Here is a 20,330-nt window from a genome sequence, read left to right as displayed (position 1 = left end):
AGCCATTTCCCAAAGGGAGCAGCTGTTTGCTGGCCTAACGTGGCATGGCAGTGCCACAAAAGGACATGGTTAGTGTGGTCTGTCAAGCACAGGGCAGTGGTGGTAAGGGAGCAGAGGCCTATCCTATCCCCTTGCAGAGAATTCTGTGAATTTGTTTTCCTCATAGCGAACACCTCAAAGCAAACAGCTTAAGAACATAATAATGTCCAGATCAAAGGCCTGTCTAGTCCAGCATTTTGTGGCCAACCAGATGCTTATGGGAATCCCACAAGCAGGACATGAACACAATAGCGCTCTCATGTTGGTGACTGATATTTAGAAGCATATCACATAATGGCATAATAGTTTTCTGGCTAAGAATTTCCATGTCAGTGCCTTTCCTCATGAAGAATTGGGTCAGTGTTGAGCTGGAGTAGAGCAAGTGATTACCTCTGCCTTGTAGTTAAGGTTTCTGGTATAAACCAGGAAAGGGAAACAAATCATAGAATCGTAGAATTGTAGGGTTGGAAAGGACCCCAAGTATTATCTAGATTCTAGAACAATCCCCTTGAGATGTTGGTGGACTCCAGTTCCTATCAGCCCCAGCCTCAATGGCCTGTGGTAAGGGAGGTTGGGAGGAGCTGTGGCAAGGGATGGGACCTACGTCTGAAGGGCCACAGGTTCCCCATTTCTGGTATAAATGATTCCATGCTGGATCAGATCAAAGGTCCATATAGTCTGTTTCTCACTGCAGCCAAGCAGACAGGAATGGGGTGTGTGCGTGCTTGCAGATTGGGTATTTTTTTATGGGGGGGAGGGATCAGTGACCCACATAAGTACAAGTGTTTTTGTAGTGTCACATGAACTTGTCAGGGGGGGAAATGCCAGTCCCCATTTAATTTTTATTTATTTATTTAACAGAAGCTGTACACCACTTAATCATAAATAATGCAAGTGATTTACATAAAATATAAAATATACATTAAAACTATTGATAAAAAGCCAGAAGTTAAGAACAGGCTGACCTAATGAAAAATTTCAAAATTCAGACATACCCTTTCTGGGGAAATCCTGATAATTAAAAAAAACAAAATGAAATGAAATACACTGTTGCTAGTGACCTGTTTACAGTATGAAAGCCCCATCTGGAAACACCCTGAGAGTCACAGAACTAGTGTCAAAGATCTTTGGTTTACCTTCTGAGTAATCTGCTGGCATTTAACAGGGTTTTTGTGTGTGTGAATTCATTTTAAAGGTGCATAAGACTACTTGGTTTAGTTGGTTGGTTAATGGGCTTATTTGTTCCTTCTAGTAAAAAAGGAGGAAATGTGAGAGGGAGAAAAACAACAATAACATATTGCATTTCATTGCTTCGGTATGGATACTGGAATATATATATATAGAGAGAGAGAGAGGCAGGCAGAGGGAGAAAGAGAGAGAGAGAGTTTTCCAAAATGTGTAGCCCCAGTTACTTTAGAGATTATACCGGTGTTGTGTTTTATGAGACAATGTGTTCTTGCTGTTCTTGTTATATTGCATTTAATATTCGAAATGTTTAATATTTTAAAAATATTTTTATATTAAATGATTTATTAAATATTTCACATTAGCTTGTAGATTCTTGCAGAGATTGTGAATATTTCATTCCAAATAAAAAATAAAAAATAAAATCTTCTGAAACTGGAGTGGAAGATTTAGTGCCAAATAAAATCAGAATAGCTGTTCTTTGAGGGGAAACAGCCATGTAGATGTCCGTGCAGAATATGGACAATTTCTAGGCAGATCGTTCATTTCCTGATTTAAAACATTTACACCCCAACACTGCACCTGTAAGGACCCAACAATATAAAACAAGGAATTAAAGTAAAAAGAAATCCACAATAAAATGATAAACAGTAAAGAACGAATAGCAAGGAATAAAAGTAGAAAACCTAAAACCATGCTGAATAGCAAAAAGAGACAGAAACGTTGCACAATGAGCCTGGAAGGCTTTCTAAAGATCTGTTGTCTCAACTTGTTGCTTAATTCATACCAGTTTTCAAATGGATTTAGTGTTTGAAAGGTTCAGGGACCGCCTAATGCTTTATATACTTGCTTGATCACTCAGGTCTTGCGGGGAGTCCCTATTAGTGATGCGGGTGGCGCTGTGGTCTAAACCACAGAGCCTAGGGCTTGCCAGTCAGAAGGTCGGCAGTTCAAATCCCTGCGATGGGGTGAGCTCCCATTGCTCGGTCCCTGCTCCTGCCAACCTAGCAGTTCGAAAGCACGTCAAAGTGCAAGTGGATAAATAGGTGGGAAGGTAAACGGTGTTTCTATGTGCTGCTCTGGTTCGCCATGCTGGCCACATGACCCGGAAGCTGTACGCCGGCTCCCTCAGCCAATAAAGGGAGATGAGCGCCGCAACCCCAGTCGGCTACGACTGGACCTAACGGTTAGGGGTCCCTTTACTTTTAGGCTCAGAAGTTCACATCTACCAGGAGCTGTGCATTCAATATTGTGGGTCCATTTTTTAAAAAAAATTAGTTTAATTAGAGATTTTCCTGTGTCACAAAACAAGCAAACAGGGAAAAGTACATATAGCACCTTCATTTTTTATTTATAGAGTCTTTTTCACAGTTGGTTTACATTTTCTATGAGACACTATCATTCTAGATCACATTCAGTTGGGGGGAGAGAGAGAGGGAGTGACAGAGAGGGCAATGTTCTTTTGTTCTATAGCATAGCGTTTGTGTAGAATATTTTGGCATCCTTTACTTTACTTTCATCCCTTCGAGATGAACCACAAACACTTTTGTGTGACTAAATTGTTGCTGGAAGGAGCCAAAAAACCCTGGCCCATGCACACTTGGTCTGGAATGGTGAACGCTTCCTAAATTGTACTGCTCTGTGTGATTGTTTCGGATGAACGTGATTGCTGCCTTGCTGAAGTCATCCTGAGTCTTTCTTACTTGTGTTCTTCAACAACCCTTAAAAGGGTTGTCACGTCTTCAGTTTCACTTTAGTAATGTGGATGGGAACTGAATGAAGATAGGAAGTGGTTCTTGTTGGGAAAATGCCTCATTCTGTAGTCCAAATCAGCACCTGAAGGTAATTTCCAATAGAGAAGTGAGATGTCAGCCAGCCTTTCCTTGTGCACATCTGCGTGTGTGTACTTTACTGCTATTTCCAACTCATTCAAGGTCATAGGCATCTTGAGCAGCTTTCTACTGGCTTCCAGTTCCAACACCATTAATCAAAACAGTTAAAGAAATGCAAACTTTAAAGCAATGCTCCTTTATTGCCACCCTGAGCTCATTTGGGTAGAACAGAAGGGTTAGAAATGTAACAAACGAACAAAAAAACTGCTATGTGAGCAGCTCACCACAGCACTGCTTCTTTTGCTGCTGTTCACTGTCCGGACTGGGATGAGTCACCAATTGGGAACCAAAAGCCCAAAGAACAAGTTGAGAACAAAGCCAGGAGGCAGGACTGAGGGACAAGCCTAAAGGCCAAGCAAGGATATAGCAACATTACAATTCAGGTTTGCTGACCTCTCCCCTCAACTGACTTAATTTGTTTATGTAGATGAAGGATGTATGCATATCTATTACTGTTCTTGAAACCCTTTCCATTGGAAAGGTTTTGTATTTATGAAAATCATTTTTTCTTTGAGGAATACTGCCTTTCTTTATCACATTTTCTTTCTCCCCTTAAAAAAGTACCCTTTAAGAGCACAACAGACTACATCAGTGTTCTTCAGCCTTGCATTCCAAGTTCATTGTTGGACTAGAACGCCACCCATCCCCAGATTGTGTAACCAATGGGAAGGGATGGTGGGAATTGTAGTACAACATTTGGACTCAAAGTTGAAGAACACTGAACTAGACAATGGCATAACTTGTGTGGTGTCCTTCAGATGTTGTTGAATTCCAACTCCCATTAACCCTTGGATGTGTTGGCTGGGCATAAAGAGAGTTGTCATTCAACATCTGGAGGTCACCACATTTAAGTCGCACTGTCTAGATATCCTAAAGTCATTTACCTGAGAGTAAGCCTTGCTAAACACAGAAGGGCTTATTTCCTAGCAACATAAAAAAAAATTGTACTGATTGTGTTCAGTATGATTCAGTATTGTGTTCACTATTATGTACTCCCATATAGATTTTTGGGAGGGGGCACTGAGTGACTGAGAAAGTTGTGGACCCTGTAGACTTATGCCTCCTTTAAATCCACTCCAACACATTCCTGATCCACCCTCAACACAACGTCATGCGCTGGTCTCCCAAAGGAGCCCACAGGGCAAGGCAAGTTAGTTGTTTCAGCACTAAGGAGAGCTCCTAGTGAGAAACTTGTTCCAACAAGTGAACTTAAGTCTTTTGAGCGTCTGCCTCCAGTCCACCTCTGTTCCCTTTTAGAGGTCTAGAGTTTTTTAAAGAGCCAGCCCTCTGACCAGAAGGTAGGCAGTTCTCCTAAGCTCCATGGTCTTCAGCCCGGTGTGCTCTTTGTGCTGTTGGACTGGTGAGGTACTGTGAGAGGCACAGGCAAAGGCACCCCTGAAGGTCCTGGCTCTAATTCTGAAGGCCCTGGTGCTTTGGGATGTGGCTCAGTGGGCTCCTTCCTGCCAGTTTCTGGTTCGGTGGTCCCATAAGTTTTAGGCTTGGGGCCAGAAACATGGTCTGTCTCCTAGTGGGTGACCCTGTAGACTCTGTCTCAGTATCCTGGTCACTGCTTGTTTCTGGGGTCATGATACATTCTGCCCCTTTGTCTTTAGCAGTGTTGGAACTCTGACATCAGTAAGGTCAAGGCTGCAGAGGTTTCCATGGTGGTAGGAAGTAGTCTTGGATATCCCTTTCTGATGTCAGGCCATCCTCAGAGAGGGAGACCTGAAACACCCAATGGATGGAAGGAGGGAGAAGTGCTGACCAGAGAAGAATGGCAGATTAAACTGATGGAGTATGCAGAGATGGCGAGACTGACGGGAAAGATCAGAAACCAGGAAGATCAAGTATTTCTAAAAGACTGGAATAAATTTTTAACATATTTAAAAGACCACTGTAAACAGTTAAAATCATTGGCAGGGATACAATGACACTTGTAATGTGAAATGAACTATGGTAACTATGGAAATATAACAGATAGATAATGGTAAAAGATGCAGAATATATACATATATATAACCCATGGAGGGGGAGAGGGAGGTCTGAAGGTTTGAAATAACCATTTATTTTAATGTTTTGAAATGGTTAAAGTTAAAATGTATAAAATTATGTAAAACCAATAAAAAAATTATAAAAAAGAAAAAAAATGAAACACCCAAAGGTCTCTGGGATACCCTTTCAAGGGTCATAGGGTTTGCAGCCTTAGCAAATTTTATATTGATATCATTGATTTCACCAATACAAAAGACAACATTTGAATGTCAAATGCTGGTTTCAAACTTCAAATGGTTGCATTTTTACACCAACATTTGGACACTCAGCAACTTATGAAATATAAAACCTTTCAGTCCAGCTCTGCTATAGACCCGAATAGACCAGTTCTTATTATATTTGACCTGTTTTGTGGGCATCATGGGAACATCAAACTGTAAGACCATTGATAACTAAGTTGCTAACTAATTGTTATTTTAAGGTTGAAATTATTAGTTTGATATTAACTGAGAGCTTTGTTTTAAACTGAAAAGTGGGCTGCAAATACCTTAAATAAGAAATTATGAAATTTGTCTAATCTCCAAACTTTTAAACTGGGAATACTCATGATTTTAAAAGGTGAAATACTGACTATAATTGCAGGCTTAAAGCCAAGTCCACCCACTTAAGTGCTTTGTGAATTAGAATTCTTTGGGACAGAATATGCATCACTAAATACACAGTCAGCATCTTTTATGAAGGATGTCCCAGATGTGATGTGCGGATATCCTTGACACCTATATTTAAAAATTGATTTCTGTAATGTTCCTGTATGCAGACTTTATTTCTGGAAGAACTTGATGTGCTTGATCTTGTGTCATTCAGAAAGCTTTTCCTAATGTGATAACTCCTAAGGCATTTTGTGAAACTATTTGAGATGAGCTATAAAATTATTCTGATTAGGCTGTGCTTCCCTTTGCTTCATGAGAAAGATATGCTAAAGTTGCCTTCGCCTCTGCACTTGGTTCAGGGGGGCTTAAAATCTCCATGGAAATGTCAGCAATAGAAGGAGGATACAGAGAACAGAGGCAGGAGGGGGTTGAGTCACGGCTTCAGAATTAATTCCCTGTAGGCTGAATATGTGAATGGCAGATGTGTTATACTCCAAGTGGCATTTTACATATGACCAGAATGGCAACAAACAGAGGAGAGATTCTCAACCTGTGTGGCAAAGACTAAGAAACAAATGAGATCAACAGGAACTCCTGTGCTTCAAATGGCAGTGGGGCAGAAGAGGGGTGGAGGAGAAATTCAATTCAGGTTGCATTAAACTCAAACTTTCCTAAATTTCATTTCCCAAAACAATATGCAAACTGAAACACAGTGTTTGGGACTTTTTACTTTAGAAGGAAGGCGAGTAAGATTATAAAATTTTGCGTGGCATAGGGAACATAAAAAGTAGAGACATCACCTTGCCAACAAAGGTCCGTATAGTAAAAGCTATGGTTTCCCCAGTAGTGATGTATGGAAGTGAGAGCTGGACCATAAAGAAGGTTGATTGCCGAAGAATTGATGCTTTTGAATTCTGGTGCTGGAGGAGACACTTGAGAGTCCCATGGACTGCAAGAAGATCAAACCTATCCATTCTTAAGGAAATCAGCCCTGAGTGCTCACTGGAAGGACAGATCCTGAAGCTCAGGCTCCAGTACTTTGGCCACCTCATGAGAAGAGAAAAGACCCTGATGTTGGGAAAGATGGAGGGCACAAGGAGAAGGGGATGACAGAGGACGAGATGGTTGGATAGTGTTCTCGAAGCTACCAGCATGAGTTTGAGAAAACTGCGGGAGGCAGTGGAAGACAGGAGTGCTTGGCATGCTCTGGTCCATGGGGTCACGAAGAGTCAGACACGACTAAATGACTAAACAACAACATAGGGAACATGGACACAGAAAATGCATCTCTCACAACACTAGACCTCCTGAACTTCCAATGAAGCTGAATGTTGGGTCAGATTCGGGACAGATAAAAGAAAGTACTTCTTTATGCAGTGTATAGTTAAACTATTGGTCCCATAGGAGGCAATGATGGTCACCAACTTGGATGGAAACCACAAGAGAAGAGCATGCTTTGTGCTCAGGCCCCACTTGTAGATTTCCCTCAGACACCTGGCTGGCCACTGTGAGAAAAGAATGTCAGACTCGATGGGCCACAGGCCTCATCCAGCAGGGCTCTTCTGATGTTCTTACAGTTCAAAATTAACACTTCTCTGAATTTTGCAATGCCTTTTTCCAGCCAAGCAACATGCACAAACAGACATGATTGTGCACAGAAACGCATAGTGAAAAATGGCATGATTAAGGGAACACACACACTGTAAGAGAAATTGTTTTTCCATGTATACATGGACAAAATTGCATACCAGAATGTGTATATGAGGCAAAATTGTGCACAAAAATGTATATTGTGGTTCGAGGACCCGATTCCCCCCCCAAAGTGGAATGAATACACAAGGACATGTGATATAAGGTTAATGGGCAAAAAAAGGCCACAACTTTATTGATTACAGCAAGTGAAAAGGTATTGGCTTAGGTGTTGGATTACGTCAGCTGACTCCACCCCCTCAGAGAGCGGTGAGTCTGAAACAAGGGGGGTTTATTCACCAGTAGGTGGAGCCTGTTGATGCTAATCCAACTATAGGCTGTCCCCTGATGTCACCGAGGGTCGTGCCATGGCCTCCCGCCAAGCAGGGACCGCCAGATTCCTTTAATGGAATACCCAAAAATTGAAGGCATAGGCGATGGCCACACCTAGCCCTTCGACACCACGACACATTATTCCAATGCCTAACCTACCCACCAATACCACGAACGTTGTGACGATTGCTACGAGGTAGGTGAAAAAACCAAAAAGCCTAATGCCAAATGGAAAAATTCCTACCAGGCCCCCCGGACAACCAGGGCGACCAACCTAAGGTCCATAGCAAGGCCAAGGGAAACTAAGCCCTGAGCTCAAAGGGAGTGGAGGGTGGGTGAATCGCGACGGGATGACGAAGAGTGAGGCTGAGGAGGGGCTGGCGCCGCCGTATTAAGGCTGCTATACACACACCCCGGAGGCACCTGGTTGGGTACCTGCCGATGGGCATGGGCGCCAGCCAGGTAAGTGGGAGGCAGGGGGCTAACGCCCCCTGCTAGAGGCAGGGCTCAGGCTCCCGCCCACAACCACTCCCCTCTCTTCAGGAGGAGAGTCTTTAGAAATTCACACTAAAATGCTGGTGAATTTTCACGAGGACTTAACAACAACAAAAACCACCCACTGATGTGAAAATGTGGCGAGTCAAAATAGGAAAGGGGAACAGGAGCTAATGTGACCATATAAATTGTTAATCAAATATATACCAGACTGCTAACCACAACACAAAAGTCTTAAGTAAAGCTGGCCAGATGTTCTCGCATTTCTCTTCTTTGTGGTCACGCTGATACTTTGCCAGTTCAAGGAAGGACAGGGAGTGCAAATCATTAATCCGTTGTTGTATGGGAGGCAATGACTTCTGCTTCCAGTGTTGAAGCACTATGCATTTTGGCTGACCTAAAGCACCCATTACCTAGTTCATGACCCAGCAGTACATTTCAATTTATTTGCAGAACTTGATAAGTAGTCATGCAAACTTGCTTTAAATAATAATACTAATAATAATGCAACACAGATTTACAACATCCCTTGCATTTATTTCACTTCTCTCCCCCTGCCATGTTGTGATTTTGAATTAAAAGCAGTATGTAAATAGCAATAAATAAACAAACAGTTAACACTAATCAGTTCCAATCAAATACGCAGATGACTTCAGGACTGGGGAACCTACAGCCCTCCGTAAGGGTTACTTATTTCATTTTTAAAAATGTTTATATCTATTGTGTGCTTTTAGTTGTATGTGTTATAATTTATGCTTTGAGCCATCTTGGGTCCTGCACTGGCGAAAAGGCGGGATAAAAATAAAATAAATAAATAAGTTGTTAGACTCCAACTCCCATCAGCCACAGCCAGAAACGCCAATGATCTGGGGTGATGGGGGTTGTAGTCCAGTAATGTCTGGCAGGCTGCAGATTAACCACCCCTAGATTAATTGGACTGCTGATCTGTGGCTATACAAAAGACACTTAGGGTCAAATTAAGGTAAAGGTAAAGGGACCCCTGACCATTAGGTCCAGTCGTGACCGACTCTGGGGTTGCGGCGCTCATCTCGCTTTATTGGCCGAGGGAACTGGCGTACAGCTTCCGGGTCATGTGGCCAGCATGACTAAGCCGCTTCTGGTGAATCAGAGCAGTGCATGGAAACGCCGTTTACCTTCCTGCCGGAGTGGTACCTATTTATCTACTTGCACTTTGCGCTTTCGAACTGCTAGGTTGGCAGGAGCAGGGAATGAGCAAAGGGAGCTCACCCCGTCACGGGTATTCGAACCGCCAACCTTCTGATCAGTAAGCCCTAGGCTCTGTGGTTTAACCCACAGCGGCACCCGCGTCCCCAGGGCCAAATTAGGTATTACCAAAGACTTCTTTGTCTTTTCAGAGGGCTTCCACCCTCCCCAAAAAATTCTATATGTCCCTGATTTGGACTGATTATACCTTTGCCTCCCATGCTGATTTTCTGCTGGAGATTACATATTCCCCAAACTGCTCTTACGATGTAAGAGAAAACATACAGGTATTAATATGGGAGTCTGTGTCTTTTAAACTCTGAAATTAACGGCTGTTTCATGGGGGCCATTTACACCAAGGAACTGATGTGGGGCTAAAGGCAAAACCCCTCTCTTTTTGCACTGTACCACTGACCCCCATCACTTTGCCCTTCTGCAACAAAATCTCACAACTCCTCTTTCCTTTCGAGTTTGGCCCTCAGCAGCCATTTCACTTTGTCAGAGACTTGCTTTGCCTGTGACATCCTTTTTCAGTGCGCTGTGGGAGTGTTGCTATCTTGAGAATAGGCCAGAGCACATGCTTGGCATGCAGAAAACACCACGTTCATTCTTTGGCCTTTCCAGTTAAAGGAAGGAGCTGAGTGCTGAGAAGGACTCAGGGGAGTTGCTGTCACCAGAGATAGGATTGGGCAAAATGATGACCCCCTTCTGTACAAGGCAGCCTCATCTGTGGATGCTATCAGAAGCAAATCGCCTTTTCTTGTAATTTTATATCTCTGTAGGAAAGGATTGCTTCTCCTCCCGCAAGCCTGGCGCTTCCCTCTGTGGGAAATAAGAGCCTATAATTTAAAGATCCTGGGTTATCTGCGCACCTCCCACACACAGCCAGTTCAGCTACTTTTTCATCTAATCATCTGTACCATGAAAGTAGAGCCGACTCTCTAACTTTGTTCAGTTCTATAATAGATGCTGGTGCTGGTTTAAAGTTGCTCGCGTACAGCAAAGAGAAAGCAAATTCCCATCCATGCGCAACAAATGGCGATGGCCATTTGATGAGATAACAAGAACCTAAGACAAACCTGTTGGATCAGCCCGATGACCCATATAGTCTAGCATCCTGTTCTCACAGTGGCCAACCAGCTGCTGTTGGGAAGCCTGAGAGCAGGACATTATCGCAAGAGCGCTCTCCTCTCCTGTGGTTAATGGCAACTGGTATTCAGAGCCATGATGCCACTGACAGTGGACAAGGAACAGAGAAATCCTGGCTAGAAGCCACCAATAGCCTTGTCCTCTATGAATTGGTCCAATTCTCTTTTAAAGCACCCAAGCTGGTGGCAATCGCTGCAGGTACTGGCTCCCGGTGGAGTACATGGTCAGGTTTAAGGTGCTGGTTTTGACCTTTAAAGCCCTATGCGGCCTAGGACCCATGTACCTACAGGACTGCCTCTTCTGGTATGCCCCGCGGAGGACCTTAAGGTCCACAAGTAACAACACTTTGGAGGTCCTGAGCCTCAAGGAGGTTAGATTGGTTTCAACTAGGGCCAGGGCGTTTTCAGCCCTGGCCCCGACATGGTGGAACGCTCTGTCACAAGAGACTAGGGCCCCGTGGGACTTGACAAGTTTCCACAGGGCCTACAAGACAGAGCTGTTCTGCCTGGCCTTTGGTTTGGACTCGATCTGACCCTTATGTTTCCCTCCCCTTACGGTCTTGATTTATCAGCTACTTTAAAATAAGGCTGCATTTTAAATTGCATTTTAACCTGTATTTTAAATTGCCCCCCCCTTTTCCCCCAATTATGTTTTTACTGTGATTTTATTGGTGTTAGCTGCCCTGAGCCTGGCTCTGGCCGGGGAAGGTGGGGTATAAATAAAGTTTATTATTATTATTGATCTACTACCAAGGGGTTATGTGCACAACCTGGATGCACTGGGGCTAGAGATGGGGAGAAATTCAGTTCACATTGCAATGCAGGGTCTGCAAGCCTTGACCAGGGCTGAGGCTGGGGTTGACAAAATGGAGGTCCTTGCCAACAGAGGTCTGACGTCTTCTTAAAACTGTATTGTTCAGATAAGCCCCCCCCCCAAAAAACCCCTGTGATTCTTTGACAAGCAGTTCCTACAGATGAATTTTATGTGTTTATTATCTTTGTTGCAACACTGTGCTTTTCGTCTTCATACCACTTTGGGATATTTGGTATGAAAGCACACGTTATCATAGAATCATAGAATCATAGAGTTGGAAGAGACCACAAGGGCCATCGAGTCCAACCCCCTGCCAAGCAGGAAACACCATCAGAGCACTCCTGACATATGGTTGTCAAGCCTCTGCTTAAAGACCTCCAAAGTAGGAGACTCCACCACACTCCTTGGCAGCAAATTCCACTGTCGAACAGCTCTTACTGTCAGGAAGTTCTTCCTAATGTTTAGGTGCAATCTTCTTTCTTGTAGTTTGGATACATTGCTCCGTGTCCGCTTCTCTGGAGCAGCAGAAAACAACCTTTCTCCCTCCTCTATGTGACATCCTTTTATATATTTGAACATGGCTATCATATCACCCCTTAACCTCCTCTTCTCCAGGCTAAACATGCCCAGCTCCCTTAGCCATTCCTCATAAGGCATCGTTTCCAGGCCTTTGACCATTTTGGTTGCCCTCCTCTGGACACGTTCCAGTTTGTCAGTGTCCTTCTTGAACTGTGGTGCCCAGAACTGGACATGGTACTCCAGGTGAGGTCTGACCAGAGCAGAATACAGTGGCACTATTACTTCCCTTGATCTAGATGCTATACTCCTATTGATGCAGTCCCGAATTGCATTGGCTTTTTTAGCTGCCGTGTCACACTGTTGGCTCATGTCAAGTTTGTGGTCAACCAAGACTCCTAGATCCTTTTCACATGTACTCCTCTCAAGCCAGGTGTCACCCATCTTGTATATGTCTCTTTCATTTTTTTTGCCCAAGTGCAATACTTTACATTTCTCCCTGTTAAAGTTCATCTTGTTTGTTTTGGCCCAGTTCTCTAATCTGTCAAGGTCATTTTGAAGTGTGATCCTGTCCTCTGGGGTGTTAGCCACACCCCCCCCCCCCCAGTTTGGTGTCATCTGCAAATTTGATCAGGATGCCCTTGAGTCCATCATCCAAGTCGTTGATAAAGATGTTGAATAAGACCGGGCCCAAGACAGAACCCTGTGGCACCCCACTAGTCACTCTTCTCCAGGATGAAGAGGAACCATTGATGAGCACCCTTTGGGTTCACTCAGTCAGCCAGTTACAAATCCACTGAGTGGTAGCATAGTCAAGACCACATTTTACCAGCTTCTTTACAAGAATATCATGGGGCACCTTGTCAAATGCCTTGCTGAAATCAAGGTAGGCTACATCCACTGCGTTCCCTTCATCTACCAGGCTTGTAATTCTGTCAAAAAACGAGATCAGGTTAGTCTGACATGACTTATTTTTCAGAAAACCATGCTGACTATTGGTGATCACAGCATTCCTTTCTAGGTGCTCACAGACTGTTTGCTTAATGATCTGCTCCAGAATCTTCCCTGGTATTAATGTCAGACTGACTGGGCGATAATTATTTGGGTCCTCTCTTTTCCCCTTTTTGAAAATAGGGACAACATTTGCCCTCCTCCAGTCTGCCGGGACTTCGCCTGTTCTCCAGGAATTCTCAAAGATGACTGCCAGTGGTTCTGAGATCACATCTGCCAGTTCTTTTAATACTCTTGGATGCAGTTCATCTGGCCCTGGAGACTTGAATACATCTAAACTAGCCAAGTATTCTTGTACTATCTCCTTAGTTATTCTGGGCTGTGTTTCCTCTGCTGAATCATTTGCTCCAAATTCTTCAGGTCGGGCATTGTTTTCTTTATCGGAGAAGACTGAGGCAAAGAAGGCATTGAGGAGTTCAGCCCTTTCTGTGTCCCCTGTTTGCATTTCAATATTTTAATATATTTAATATATTTATATATATATATTTTAATATTTTAATATATCAATATTTTAATAAGTAAATGACGCAAACGTACCTTCTCCGCTCTCCCCGGAACAACACCCGAACTAAAGTACTGCAGCTATCCTTCAAAGCTTGTACTCCCTTGAATTTTGTGATGCAGGCCCTCCAACAGAGGGACATAAAAAGAGGAGTAGCTGGTAGAGATGAGAGGTGGTGCTCAGCTGCCCCCCAACCTCGGGCACTGTTGTAATTGAGGCTATGCCACCAAGGAGAGCGAGGGGGTGAAGCAATGGGGAAGCTTGCATGGTGTGAATGAATCTGTGGAACCAGCCTGGTGCTCCCACCAAAACGTCTGCAGTGTGGTGAACCTCCCTACCTTGCCCTTCTCCCTTGGAGTAAGACACAGCAATGCCGGTACTGGGAGGTCAGGAAAGCGCTGCTGCCCTCGTTGCTGGCTACTTCTGTACAAAAATGCATATTTGGGGAGGGGGCAGCAGGGGAAGACTACAAATAAATGGCTTGCCAAAATGTCTGTTTTGGGAAAAATTGCACACAAAGATGTGAGCCTTGGGAGAAAAGTGCACTAAAATGCTGCAAATTTATGTGGAGAACTGAACTTAAATGTGGAAAAACAACCAGAGAGAACCCAAAACTGACCTATTAATCTGTCCCTAATTGGGACCTAGAGGTTTTCATGTAGGAGCAGAAGTCTATACCAAGGTCCTTCGTTCATTGGCCGTACAGAGACGCTGATTTAATCAGGTGAAAGTCTAATTTCCGCAGGTGAAATTTGTCCATTTTACGTTTTGCTTGGTCTCCACTTCCAAGTTTATTTTAATCTGAAAGAGTATATTTCTGTGTGGTTCCCAGGATTCTGCTCAGTGACCTTATGATATTGGCATGTTGCCAAATATAACCTCACAGTGACGTTCCGGTCTCTCTAGGGCAGCCGGGTTCTAACCATTCTGCAGCTCTGGGGAGTTAGAACCTCGACATAGCATGGTGGCTTTGAAAGACTAGAGCAATGGGAATGAATAAAAATAAGACTTCAGGTGCTTTTTGTATGAACAATGTATTGGGCATGCCGCTGATGTCATATAGGTGCTCATTTTGAGCTGACAGGTTTGTCCTGTGTAAAATATAGAAGGGCATTGTTGGCAAATGATGACATTGGCAATTAAGCAGGTGAAAGAACCCCCTGATGTGAATGGCTTTTTTCGGTCCTGCAATATTTCTCCTCAAGTAGAAATGGAGACAAAGTTGGCATCCACGTGTGTCACAGAGACCAATACAACTACCGTACCTCCCTTAGAAATTGTTAGCGTAGATGTAGTGAGCATTTCAGAAACTTGGTCAGATTGTGAGAATCAATGGGATACAGTCGTTCCTAGATATAAACTTACAGAAAGGAGGTTGCACTGGCAATGCTGCTGCTCAGTATGCCAAAAATTAACAATGTAGTTCTAAGCACGTTTGCTCCAACATAATTTCCACTGAACTATTGGTATTAGATAGGCACCATCGTTGCCTTCTTTTCAATACTGCTAAAAACTATTTTGTTTAGGCAAGGCTACATAGACATGCAAAGTGCAAGTAGATTAATAGGAAGGTAAATGGCATTTCCGTTCACTGCTCTGGTTTCGCCAGAAGTGGCTTAGTCATGCTGGCCACATGACCCAGAAGTTGTACGCTGGCTCCCTTGGCCAATAAAGCAAGATGAGCGCCGCAACCCCAGAGTCGGCCACGACTGGACCTAATGGTCAGGGGTCCCTTTACCTTTTTACACAGACATGCAGTTTTATTGTGTCCAATTTGTTTTTTCAAATATGTTGATTTTTAGCTATATTTTGATAATTTTATTGTTTAAAGTATGTTTATATTGCTATTCTTTTTAAAAAAATACCATTTTATGTAAATTGCTTAGAGGTTATTATTATTATTATTAAGTGGTATCTTGTTAGAGAAACAGGTTTTTAAAATGTGCTAATTAGGGCTTATACTAGTATAGTAAGGGGGCTTAGGATTGTGCTGCACATCACATAACTTTTTGTACGTAGAAATAGCAGACCAAAAAAAGCTGATGCAGAGATGGGAAAAAAGGAATGTGGGGGGACTGAAAACTGAAAATGAATGACTTCAGTCATCCTAATGTTGATTAGATAAATGTATAGCCAGATGAAGACGAAGATACAAAGGGAAAAACTCTAGTACTTTGTAGTAGTAAACTGCATTGAATATAAGAGATCTACTTCTGAATAACCACTTTAGGCCTGAATGTCACTGACACTTGGGAGGATGCTATACTTGTTTTAATATTTAGCCGTGTCCAGAATTTGGTTAAAGGTGTCAGTGTTAGCAAACCGCTTTGGGAAAGTGACCACAACACTTTCAATTTCAATATATATGAATGAGCGGGAAATTGTCTAGAAAATTCAACACTATCTTTTCCTTTTTTTACCTAGGGTTGCCATATTTCAAAAAGTAAAAACTGGGAGCTTTTTAAAGGAAACGTTGAGCTGTTTTTAGGAAAACCGGAAAGTTGTTGAGCTTCTTTTAGACAAACCCCAAATTTATTGAGCCTTTGGGTGTCGAATCCACCTTTGAAATCCCAGTAATGTCCAGGAAAATCTGGACATATGGCAGCCCTATTTTACCAACAAGAGGAAATTTCATAGCAGTGAGGAGATTTCTCAAAAAGAAGTTGGAAAGCATTAGAGGAGTGTCAAATTCTTTCAGGAATCTTGGAGGTTGTTTAAAACCATTATAATAATGACTCAGAGAAAACATATGTCATAGATCAGAAAAGTATGAATATGTTTAAGAGGGTGCTGGTGTGGTTAAGTAACAGTGTGAAAAGAGTCCTGAAAGGGAATAATTTTTGCTTTTAAAAGTGAATTTCTTGCCCAAATGAGAAAAATACAGTAAACATAAGTGGTTGATAAGCCAAACAAAAAGGGAATCAGCCTCATTCCCAGAGAATTAAAGGGTAGCCAATATAGTCAGGATTAATACCATAAAGAAAAAAAGTGGGCCAGTAAAACTGCAAGCCAAATAACTGAGCAGCTAGAACAGCTTCCTTAAGACTAAAGCATCAGAGACTTTAGTTTGGAAAAAAGAGGATGAAGGCCAAGAAGGGGGTGGAAGGCATGATAAAAGCTCATGTTATAAATGGTATCAATGAAATTGAGAGACAACATTTCCACTCTATACAGTGGTACCTTGGGTTACATACGCTTCAGGTTACAGACTCCGCTAACCCATAAATATTACCTCGGGTTAAGAACTTTGCTTGAGGATGAGAACAGAAATCGTGTTCTGGCAGCGCGGCGGCAGCAGGAGGCCCCATTAGCTAAAGTGGTGCTTCAGGTTAAGAACAGTTTCAGGTTAAGAACGGACCTCCAGAACGAATTAAGTACTTAACCCGAGGTACCACTGTACTGCTAGAACCAGTCTTCGGACATTATGGGAGCTGTAGTCTAAAACACATACAGTATATAATAATCATGAAACCACAGAATGATCAAAATAATTTGGTGCCCATGACTAAGAAAGCCGTGCTCTCCAGGGTCTGTGAAGCAAGGTCTGTTATGTACTGAGTTGGATAGGATCCAAACTGCAGCAGTCTGATTGGTCCTAGATTTCAAGGTCTCTATCAAAGATCTCCGAGCCAAACTAGACATGGCATTAATTGTGTGGATGCAGATAACATGCACTTTGAAAAATGTAAATAGCAGGCGCAGGTAAAGCTGAGAAGCTTTGTGATGACAGAGTTTGGGGAGGGAGAGTTTCACCTTTCTGCCCTTACCAGAGTGTTGTTGTGAGTGTGCATGCGTGGCCTGTGATGAGTGCAGTGCATATATGACAATTTTGGCCGCCGCCACCACTGCTGGGATGTGGCCCTGGAGGGTTGGCCACAACCTTGCAAGTGGACCTGAGGAAGAAAAAGGCTAGCACCCCCCACCCCCACCCTGATATATAGGGTGGAATGTCTGAGAAGGGAACGTGTAGCACTCATTTGCATTTCACAGTCCAACAAAAAACATACAGCCACTGTAGCATTGTGCCTTATGTCTTTCTTCAAAACCTTTTTACAAGTATTGGGGGGGGGGAGAGAAACAAGAGAGCACACCGTGTCCTGAGACAATTTTATTATTGCTTCCGTCTTTGCACCATAAAACAGTAACAGAAGGTCGAGCATAAAACGACTGTCACAACTATAACACAGTTTAAAGAATGATTGTTCTCTATCTATTCCTTAGACATAAATGCCTCCTGGAGCCTGTGCAGATGCATTTAAAGCAGATTTGGCACAAAGGAGATGAATTAATGTAAGTACAAATCCTGCAGTATTGATTCTTATGCTAAATGCACATTTCTTCAATGGACATTGTACATTAGGGCAAAGAGCTAATACACACTCCAGGCTTGATTTAAATTGCTGGACAGAGAACAGCAGAACCCAGACATTGAAGGACATATCAGAAGACTTCAAATCAGGGCACTGCGGGTGTTGATTCAGCACCAGCAAGACTGCCTTCTGGGACCAGGCAGAATCAGGTCACAGACACATAGAAAGCTGCCTTATACCGAGCCCATCAGGCTAAGTATTGTATATAATGAGTGTCAGCAGCTCTCTAGAATCCTAGAGAGGGCTCTTTCCTCGCCCTACCTGACAATGCTAGGGATTGAACCCAGGACCTTCTACATATAAAGTGTGAGCTCTACCACAGAGCTGCAAACTTACAGTGAGTGTAGCAGTCTTCCAGGGTGCTTTATTCCTCCTTCTGCTATCATGGCCAACCAAACTGCCTATTTTCCTGGGATTCCAGCCAGTTAGAATTTTAAGGTCTGGCTGGACTGTTGTCTTCTTGGTTCATGGGCAGAACAGGAAGAAAAAGGTCAGAAAACTCCCCCCCCCCTTAGTGCAGATGTGTACTGGACTGGATATGGGTGCTGCTCAATGCTTGAAAGAAATACATTTGTGCATGTTCAGGGCACTCTAGAGCGAGCTTCCAGCATTCAAATTGGAACTCTGGGGCTTCTACTTGAACACCAAAAGGCACCAATCATTAAAGTTAAATATGATGTAACGAACGAGAACAAGAGTGAATTTTAAAACGTTTACTTTTTATTTAAAGGAAGCTAGAGTATGCAAGAGGAATTAAATGTGATGAAGAAAGAGGAAGCTCCCTGCAATATGGATGGCATACAAACCCTTCCCTTTCCCCACTGCTTGGACCCTGTTGTGAAGTCAGACGTAGCTTCACCCCTCAATGAAGAATTCAGAGCACAGCTTGCCCAGTTTGGATATGGCCCTTCCCCTGCAGAACTGCAGAACTTCCAGGGCTCCTTAGAAGGGGGATCTCGCAAGCGTAAAAGCATGCCCACGAAAATGCCCTCTGCCGTCTCACCAGGAGAGCCCACCTCCCCGTCTCACAGGTCTGAAGACATCCCCACTGCAGGTTCTCCTGACCTCCCTTTAATATTCCAGCACCACCACACACAGCCAAACTACAACGCCCACATGATTGACCTGTGCAACATTGGCTTTCAGTTCTACAGAACTCTGGAACACTTTGGAGCACAGCCTATCAAGGAAGAACCCATCAAGCCTAATGTGCTCTGGCCTGGACCTGCCCCGTTTCTGCAGGTGCCCTATCCGTACTATCCTAAAGTTCACCCTTCTATGATGTTTCCATTTCTTATGCCCCCAGATTTTCATTTCAGGAGCCCTTTCCCACTGAAAAGGCTTCCGGAGCCTCCCTTCTCCCGGAGGACGGAGTTAGGGGAACAAGCTGAAAGTAAACAGAAGGTGGAGAGGGTGGATGTCAACATTCAGATCGATGACAGCTATTACGTCGATGTGGGAGGGGAACAAAAGCGCTGGCAGTGTCCCATGTGCGACAAGTCCTACACGTCTAAATACAACCTGGTCACCCACATTCTGGGGCATAGCGGCATCAAGCCGCACGCTTGCTCTCGCTGCGGCAAGCTTTTCAAGCAGCTGAGCCACTTGCACACCCACATGCTCACCCACCAGGGCACCCGGCCTCACAAATGCCAAGTGTGCCACAAGGCCTTCACCCAAACCAGCCACCTGAAGAGACACATGATGCAGCACAGCGACATCAAGCCTTACAGCTGCAGGATCTGCGGGAGAGGTTTTGCCTACCCCAGCGAGCTGAAAGCCCACGAGTCCAAGCACGAGAGCGGCCGGGAGAATATTTGCATTGAGTGCGGCCTTGACTTCCCAACCTTGGCTCAGCTGAAGAGGCACCTGACCACCCATCGAGGCCCTATACAGTACAGCTGCACGGAGTGTGATAAGACCTTCCAGTACCCAAGCCAGCTGCAGAATCACATGATGAAGCACAAGGACATCCGCCCGTACATCTGCACCGAATGCGGCATGGAGTTTGTTCAGCCCCATCACCTCAAGCAGCACTCCTTGACTCATAAGGTAAGTGTGCTGGTCCCGGGGAGGGGGGGGGTTACCGTGCGGCGTGGTCTGAGTCCGGTCCTGGGTCGAGGGTCTGGAGGCTGTCCAACAAGGGCGAAGCAGGGTTTCCAACGATGTTTCTCCCCCAACCTGGGACTGGGCTGACTGGCCTTTATCTCCTCTGAGGCCTATGGCGGTCCCGGCCCACAGGTGACTCGCCTCCCCTGGCCTTAAGGCGAGCACTCCTCCTGAGAGAACTTAGTTCCCTCCGCCTCTCTGCCCTGAGCCTCTGCAGCTCAGGAGAAGCATGGAGGATTACTGGACCCAGAGGCAACCCCACCTTCCCCTGACAGGGCTGGGAGAGGAGCAACTGCAGGCAATGGGTCCTCGATCACCTCCGGAGCCAGAGCGGATTCAGCCGGTGTCTGCTCCTGAGGAT

General features: G+C 44.1%; 1 protein-coding gene and 1 long non-coding RNA gene across 3 annotated transcripts in view; one reads left to right on the top strand and one right to left on the bottom strand.

Annotated features, from left to right (window-relative positions):
• Nucleotides 1-20,330, top strand: part of ZNF366 (zinc finger protein 366) — a 36,176-nt gene that overhangs the window by 3,596 nt on the left and 12,250 nt on the right. The window contains exons 1-3 of one of the 2 annotated variants that reach the window (XM_083465298.1): nt 4,884-4,963; nt 17,712-17,780; nt 18,591-19,912. In XM_083465298.1, coding sequence (XP_083321424.1) covers nt 18,602-19,912 — 1,311 coding nt within the window. In that variant the 5' untranslated portion in view covers nt 4,884-4,963; nt 17,712-17,780; nt 18,591-18,601. Of the gene's footprint in view, nt 1-4,883; nt 4,964-17,711; nt 17,781-18,590; nt 19,913-20,330 lie in introns of those variants that run through there. The other variant, XM_083465297.1, reaches the window with a different exon arrangement.
• Nucleotides 2,551-4,707, bottom strand: LOC310688756. Its single transcript, XR_014517149.1, has 2 exons — nt 4,409-4,707; nt 2,551-3,060 (listed from the first exon to the last, which is right to left on the bottom strand). It is a non-coding gene; the product is annotated as an uncharacterized lncRNA (long non-coding RNA).

This window comes from Podarcis liolepis (genome assembly GCF_965112155.1).
Source record: "Podarcis liolepis genome assembly, chromosome: 11".
Classification (NCBI taxonomy): Eukaryota; Metazoa; Chordata; class Lepidosauria; order Squamata; family Lacertidae; genus Podarcis; species Podarcis liolepis.
The sequence above is the reverse complement of the archived record's forward strand: the minus strand, read 5'-3'. Positions and strand labels throughout refer to the sequence as shown.